Source organism: Buceros rhinoceros, unplaced genomic scaffold, assembly GCF_000710305.1.
Source record: "Buceros rhinoceros silvestris isolate BGI_N320 unplaced genomic scaffold, ASM71030v1 scaffold19895, whole genome shotgun sequence".
Classification (NCBI taxonomy): Eukaryota; Metazoa; Chordata; class Aves; order Bucerotiformes; family Bucerotidae; genus Buceros; species Buceros rhinoceros.
In genome coordinates this window covers 118466-126289 of record NW_010412568.1, presented here as the reverse complement: position 1 = coordinate 126289, position 7824 = coordinate 118466, and the positions used below count along the sequence as shown (strand labels likewise).

At 48.6% G+C, this 7824-nt stretch overlaps 1 protein-coding gene across 2 annotated transcripts in view; it reads left to right on the top strand.

Annotated features, from left to right (window-relative positions):
- The first annotated feature begins 5024 nt into the window (after nt 1–5024).
- Nucleotides 5025–7824, top strand: part of KCND3 (potassium voltage-gated channel, Shal-related subfamily, member 3) — a 107871-nt gene continuing 105071 nt past the window's right edge. For both annotated transcript variants that reach the window (XM_010136455.1, XM_010136454.1), the window contains exon 1: nt 5025–6133. In XM_010136455.1, the coding sequence (XP_010134757.1) occupies nt 5025–6133 (1109 nt within the window). The remainder of the gene's footprint in view (nt 6134–7824) is intronic.

Below are 7824 nucleotides of genomic sequence, written 5' to 3'. Positions count from 1 at the left end.
AGGCGATGGCGAGGCAGCCGAGCTCCTGTATTTCCTGTATGTATTTGTCTGACTTTGTGGAAGTCACTAACTACCGCCGCGGCGCCTCGGTCGTCAAGGGGAGCTGACCGGCAGAGCAGAGCAAGCCTGCTCCGGGCTGCTCTGGTTTGAGCTTGTAGTTACTTGATGGAGATGCGCTGGCAAACAGACAAATGAGCGAAGGCGCCAGGGTGCTGAGCGAGGGGAGTCTAACTTGGGACCATGGATGAGAGAGGGATGCTGAGGCAGTGCGGAGACAGGACTGGTAAGAACTGCCAGGAAGCAGGGCAGGTGAGACCAGCAGGACGAGAGGGAAAGGGGACAGGTGGTGAGAGGGGAGAAGGAGAGGGAAAGGTTGGTTTAAGTCCGAATTATTTATTCCTGAATGTAGCCTCCTGCCCTGGCTAAGGTGTTGGCTGTAGATTTGCAATGCTGGAGGAACAGCTCATTTCCTCATCCAGGAGAAGGACCTCTCCTGTGTGGTCCCCATCTGCCCAAGGGTCAGGCACACAGAAGCAGCTCCGGGAGGGACCAGTGAAGTTCATCCCCCACTTTTCCCCCCTTCATCCCGCCCTTGCCACAGCTGGCACATTAGCATGCAGGGTAGGCTCTGCTGTGTATTTAACGACTCCATTTGCCGGTGTCTCTGTTAGCTCACGCCGCCTTTCTCCAGTCTCGCCTCACAGCTGGGACCAGCTGGGTCCATCTCCCCACTGCCTCCACACGAGAGGTCTCCCCAGGACCCGGTGCTGGGTTAGGCAGTGAGAGCAAAGCTCCGAGCGGTGCTGGAAGGGGAGGGAGCAAAAGGAAGCGAGCTCAAGCGAGAGAGGCAGGGAGAGCCTCCGTCTCGGCAGCAATGAGGGAGAAGCTGTTTAGTCATCTCTCTATATATACTTTCCCAATGATGATCACATTTACTGATTGCTTCTGACTGCGTCTGGAGAGGGAGGCAGGAGGCAGGCAGCACAGCTCACCTTTTATCCTGAGGAGTGACGGCTCCCCCTTCCTTCCAGTTCCCCAGATTCAGCCCTACTTTGGGGCACTGAGAGCATCTTTACTTGCCAGGTAAGGCATCGCTTACAGCCAGCAAGATGGGGCTGCCTGGGCTGCCTGGGAGGGAGGGGAGAAGTTCGCATGCATTTATCCTAAGCCTGTTGCTTTTGCTCCTAAACCTCTCCAACGGACTGAGGGAGTGAACGTTTTGCAGAAAGTTTTATTATCTGATGTGATTGCGAAGGGAAAGGAGTGTGTGACTGCCAGAGATCACAGCTTTGGCTGACATGTTTTGCTTTCAAGCAAATACCTCTCTGCTGCCTGAGCCTGACCCAGCAAGGACGAGGAGGAGAGACTGGGTGATTTCCAGGCTCCTCACTCCCATTAGCAGCGTCTCATCAAGAGACTCAGGCTGTTCATCAGTCATATCTTAAATCCTTCCTGTCTGCTTCTAGAGAGGGAAACACTATAGGAGTTCGGGTTTCTTTCTGCTTTCATGAGACTACGAAGAGCCATTCACTAAGTGTGGCATTGCTGGTGGGAGCTAACGGGGTAAGAATCCCTCCGTTATTTTTGACCCTTTAGGTGAATAGAAGTAACTGTGTTCTCTGAAGTTTTCCTGACCTTAGCCAAGCCTGTCAGTTTTTATTTGAAACTGGGATGAAGCCACGGTGCCCAGGAAGCGGCTCCGGCTCTGGAGACCTGCGGAGCCAGCGGTGGCCGGGGAGGGACTCAGATGGAGCCGGGAGTCCTGGCAGGGGACAGGGGCTCATGCCACAGGCTTTTCTGCCAAAATTGCTTGCACCATTTAACTGTCCTCCTAATTGCCCTCAGAAAACAGACTCTTTTCTCTAGAGATGCTGACTTCTTTAAAGCAGGAGGCAAATTATTTTATTTGGTGTCCCAGGTCTTCTAAACATCATCCAGAGGGCACCGACCTTTTGTTAACTGGCTTGTTCCAAATTACATGCAGAAATTACAGTAATCAGCAGTATGTGTACAGCTGAAGATATGCGTGTTGCTGTATTAAAGAGGGGCTGTTTGCTACCCGAGCTGAAGAGACTGTCGGCTGTAAGGTATCTCCTGAGCCTGGCCAGTTGCTTTCCAGCCTAACAAGACTGGTAGCACTTACCAAAACCCAGGCGTGCAGAGCAGGAGGAGTCTTTCCACACTCTGTAGATAAACTAGTTATTTCATATTTTCTTTACTCAGCTTAGTTTGTGCAGCTCTGAATTACAAATGCAGCCCCAGCTTTCGCTTCTTTTTCTGTCCCTTCCTTTGGGGAGGGGTGGAGTTCCCAGGATGCAGGGACAAGAAAAAGCAAAACCTCTGTGACGGGGGATTTCATTACTCCTCTCCCTCTCAGTCCTTTGGACAATTTACAGCTGAAAAAGACTCTGGTTTTGTGTATTTTGAGGATCAAATGGGACAGATTCAACGCAACTTTGAAAACAAAGCTGCGGGCAGAACATTTTCTTATACAGCTGCATCCCTTGGTCCAGAGCACCGGGAACCAGACTGACTCCCACAGCAGAACCCCCCTCTCTTCCCCTTCTGTTTTTGCCTCCTGTCCCTTTCACAGCTGAGATGTTTATTGCTTCCCCACATACACTGTCAGCAAGGCAGAACCCATTTCATCTTTAAAAATTGATTTAGAAATGTGCAAGTCACTTCTGAGTTACCAGTGCTTTATTAGAACAATTATATGTGAAGTATTTATAGTGCCTCAGCAGCTAATGTAGGTAACCTGGAATTTACAGCCAAAGTTAGGAAAGTACAGAGGAGATTTCTAACGCGGTTCCCCTGAGAACTCCGGCTAGATGAGGATCCAGTGTCCTGGAGCTGGTCAGGTCACCCTGTGTTGCCAGTCAGCGCTGGCAGAATGACTGTGGTAGCATTAATTGGAAGTAAAAATCAGAGAAGATAGTTTTCCAGCGGGGAAACAGTAACAGGGCGCACCGTCTCGCTCTCCTGGTTGTTTGCCTGTGTGTCTTTGGTGATTATTGAACGATGTGGTTCTCATCTGGCTGCCTCCTGGTTTGCAGCCCTGTTCTTAATACAGTGTGTCGGAGAAGTTAAAAGAGCCGCCACTGCTGTGTAAGAAATGGGCAGTTCTGCTGTCTGAGCCCCTGGAGAGGGCCCTGGGAGGTGGCGCTTTGGTTCTCGAAGTCGAGCAGAGAAAGTTTGTGGTGCTGCGCCCTGCCTCTGCCCCGCGCAAAGAGTCTGGTCTGCAGGGCTGTCAGTCTGCCACTGCTAACGCAATAAATTCCCTCTTTAGGGGGAGAGAAATGACAGTGCGGAGTAATAGTGACCAATTCTTTACAGGAAAATACTGCGGGATGCTTGCTCCAGTGTTGTGTATAAAAGCGAAGTGTCTCCTTGGGATAAGCATCACTATGGATTATTATATGTTTCATAATTACAAAATCTCTTCCAGCAGCAGTAAGATGCTTTCACGAGGGATTTCGATTGTCCTTTAGACAGTAAAATTGCATGGAAATATTCTCCACATTAGGGTGATGAATGTTAATGTGCCCCGAAGAGGAAGAGCATTTCTGCGAGCAGTTCAGTTGTTTGCACCACAGATTGATTCCATCATTTTTTATTCAGTATTTTGATGGCCTGCTAAAATCAATAATGCTGCAGCCTTACTGGCTGGGATGGCAGCTCTCATATAATTAAAAAACTTGAGAGTAACACTGCCTCGAAGGAACCAGGTAGAGGATCCACTTAAGCTTTGAGGGCCTGAGTCAGTAGGATCAATGGAATTTCCATTGATAAATCAACTTTTGATAGGGCTCCTAATGCATCTTATACGATAATGGCACCTTTCTCCAGATAATTTAACAATAGAGTTAGAAAAACAGGAGGGAAGTGAAAGTCAATACAAGTTAAAACCAGAGTTAAATATTGTAAGAACTCCAACTGAAGACCCAAAAAGAAAAGAAAAGTCATGGCTAGCTCAGACCTGCAGTAACTCCTGCAGCTTCAGGGGAAAGGTGCCTTCCAGCAGCCGAGGATCTGGACCCTTGGGGTATTTCTCCCCGAAAACTCAAGAGCGCAGTGAGAACAGGTCGTTTCAGCCCAACAGCCCTTTGGTTCTTCAGCTGGAGGACTCCTGCCTCTGGTAGCTCAGAAATCATCACGGTGCCTCCCTGCTGGAAGGAAGTTGTCCAGCTTTGGAGGCTCCCCTCATGCTGATGTTCTTAATTCTTGGTAGCTTAACCCATCAGCTTCAACACCAGCATTCGAGCTGACCGTTGCTCAGATATTCTGAGCCATGTTTCCCTGAAAATCAGAATTGGCCTCTGGGCCGGTAGAGGGGGGCGATATCCCACAGGAGTAAAACCCACCTCTCAGAGACCAGCAAAGAACTGCTGCTGAGGCCAGGGCTTTAAGTAAAGGTGGAAGAAAACTGATGAAAACCAGGGGAGATTTTCCATTTCCTTCAACTGAAAATGTTCTTAGTGAAGATTCATTACACATTGAACTTCTGTAAGATTGGAAACCCAGCTCAGCTGGATTGTGGCTTTTCACGGCATCAGTTCCACTGGGAGAACTGCTGGCTGGTTTCACTGGAGCTCCCAGCTCCGTGACAGCTGGAGTTGAACTGATGAGCACATGAGCTTTACACCTGGGGAATTATGGATTAGTCTTGTTTGTAAGGAAGCAAATATAAATTAGTGTGTTTATGCTACTTTTAAAATGCTTTTAATGAGGAATCATTTGCTATTCAAAATTTCAGTCTATAATAAAGCCATAACCCTGCTGCGCTGATTATCATGTGCCTTGTTTAATATCATTCGTCAAACGGGAGATGCGGACGAGCAGTTGTTTTGGATTCCTGTCTGCGTCCTCATCTCTGACTCTGTCACACAACGAGGCAAGACACCCCGCTTGACTCTGTGTTGTGTTTTTATTTTGTTCTGACTTTTAGATGGAACTGATCTGACTTCCAAGAGGTCTCAGGAGCAGCCTAACTGTCTTCTTCAGTAAGAAGGCCGGGGGTCATCATGGCAGCCGGAGTAGCAGCATGGTTGCCCTTTGCCAGGGCAGCTGCCATAGGATGGATGCCAGTGGCCAACTGTCCCATGCCGCTGGCTCCAACGGAGAAAAACAAGCGGCAGGATGAGCTGATCATTCTCAATGTGAGCGGCAGGCGTTTCCAGACCTGGAGGACTACACTGGAGAGATACCCGGACACTCTCCTGGGCAGCACTGAGAAGGAGTTCTTCTTCAACGAAGACACCAAGGAGTACTTCTTTGACCGGGACCCTGAGGTCTTCAGGTGCATCTTAAATTTTTATAGAACTGGCAAGCTGCACTATCCCAGGTACGAGTGCATCTCTGCTTACGACGAAGAGCTTGCCTTCTATGGGATCCTGCCTGAGATCATTGGGGACTGCTGCTACGAAGAGTACAAGGACAGAAAGCGGGAAAACGCGGAGCGGCTGATGGATGACAATGACTCGGAAAACAACCAAGAAGGGTCCATGCCATCCTTGAGCTTCCGGCAGACCATGTGGCGAGCCTTCGAGAACCCCCACACCAGCACCTTAGCCTTAGTCTTTTACTACGTCACCGGTTTCTTTATCGCTGTCTCTGTGATCACTAACGTTGTGGAAACTGTCCCTTGTGGCACGGTGCCTGGAAACAAGGAGCTTCCATGTGGGGAAAGATACGCTGTGGCTTTCTTTTGCTTGGACACGGCTTGCGTGATGATTTTCACGGTTGAGTATCTGTTGAGACTCTTTGCGGCCCCAAGTCGCTACAGATTCATTAGAAGCGTGATGAGCATCATTGACGTGGTGGCCATCATGCCATACTACATTGGCTTGGTGATGACCAACAACGAGGATGTCAGCGGAGCCTTTGTGACACTAAGGGTTTTTAGGGTTTTCAGGATTTTCAAGTTCTCTCGCCATTCCCAAGGCTTAAGAATCTTGGGCTACACTTTGAAGAGCTGTGCCTCTGAGCTTGGCTTTCTCCTCTTTTCCCTCACTATGGCAATCATCATCTTTGCAACTGTGATGTTTTATGCAGAGAAAGGGTCCTCGGCAAGCAAATTCACCAGTATTCCTGCTTCCTTTTGGTACACTATTGTAACCATGACAACATTGGGGTGAGTATGACTTTCTCTTCTACTGAGCAGCAGGCGAGCATGTGCCGGGAGCTTGACTCAGTTACTCCTCAGCATTTTCCTGGGTGCATGTTCGGAAAGGGGCTGGAACTCTTAAGGGCTCGATTGTTCTTTGCCTTGTAACTTCTGCAATTTTTGCGTACGTGAAGTTGTCTAAAACAGAAAAAGCACTTCCACCCACTTGACAAATGCTCGGCACAACGGTACGTGAGTGCGGGAGGAGCAAGGCTGCAGAGTAGCAGGTCCTGTTTCACACTCCTGCTGCAGGAGAGGAAAGTTAATGGGAGAGCGAGGGAGCTGGCAACTAAAGCTTGTGTTTTTTTCAGACATTCATATGAGCTGTAGGTTTTACAGAAAGATGCTGAGGTGTGTGTTGTCTCTTTTCGCGATGTTGGTCATTGTTCCTATAGCTGATGCGCCAGGAACTGCAGATCTGCTGAATTCAAACGGATACTGTGGGCCACCATATTGAAAACACTACTGATGTCCAGGACGTGATCTGTCTTTAATTAACTGAGCAGGATACGGGCTTCTCGTCTGCGTTGAGTTGTGACTTAAAAATAACACAAGTATACTGTAGCAGTTGCAGTAGAATTTCAAACATTCCCATGGACAGGCACAAAGATAATGATATCAAAGCAAGGGGAATGTAGCCTGCAGGGCGCATTTTTTCCCTTATATTTCACTTCTGTCTTACAGCTGTTTCTACTGAGATTATAGATTTGAGCTTCTGTTGCTCTGAACTAAAACCTTTGTAAGCAGAATGACCAAGCCCTCACCCTGACAGGGTTATGTAAAAGAAAGGAGGCGTCACAGGCCGCTGCTTCAGGCAGTCCCCACGTTGTGACCCAACACCATCTCTTCGTTCCACACATCAGAACAAGACACTGCGGTTACAGATACTTTCCAGAGTCTCCTCACTGGAGAGTTCACACGGTTTAATATTCAGATGTAGACAATTTGCAGTCTTGTACTATGGTGACCACTTTTTCTGTAAACTGCTTGTGATTTTAGACACTTCTCTGGGTCCATTATCCAGGAACAGGCTCACAGTAGCACTTTTAAATTATTAAAATCATAATTCAGCTGTCAGAAAGGCGCAGAATCTGAGCACATGACAACTGCAAGTCTGAATTTCTTCATTAAGTGAAGATGTAGAACATGTTTGTCATAGTCACCCAAAAGGTCTCTTTTTCCTCCTTTTTAACATCTAAGCATAGTTTGCAAGTTCATACGGCAAAAGAAAGAAGTCGGAGCTGGATTAGAAATCAAAGTTGGGCTTTGGATCCCAGCACTCCCCTGTCCCGTGGTTCAGCTTTCCATATTCTGACTGGTCTATACTGGTTCCCACCCTCCCATCCCCACCACTGTATCTGAGCAGCTTCAGAGGGACAGACACCTGTTCTGGGTGCCCTGTTCAGGCGTCCTCCGCCCAGGGGGAAGCACATGCCAATACAGGTCTCTTCTCTGGTTTCCGTTCCGTAAGGATCACACCTATCGCTGCAACCACATGTGCCCGTGCACGCTCACGCGTACGTTGTTATACCTTTGTGACAGGGAAGTTGGGGTCACGGCAATGTTCAGTGCTGGTTGGGAACGACCCCTCTGTGAAATCCAGGCAGGGTGTGCTGTGGTGCCACTGAGCCTCTATTGCCGTCGCTGCAGCCAGTGCG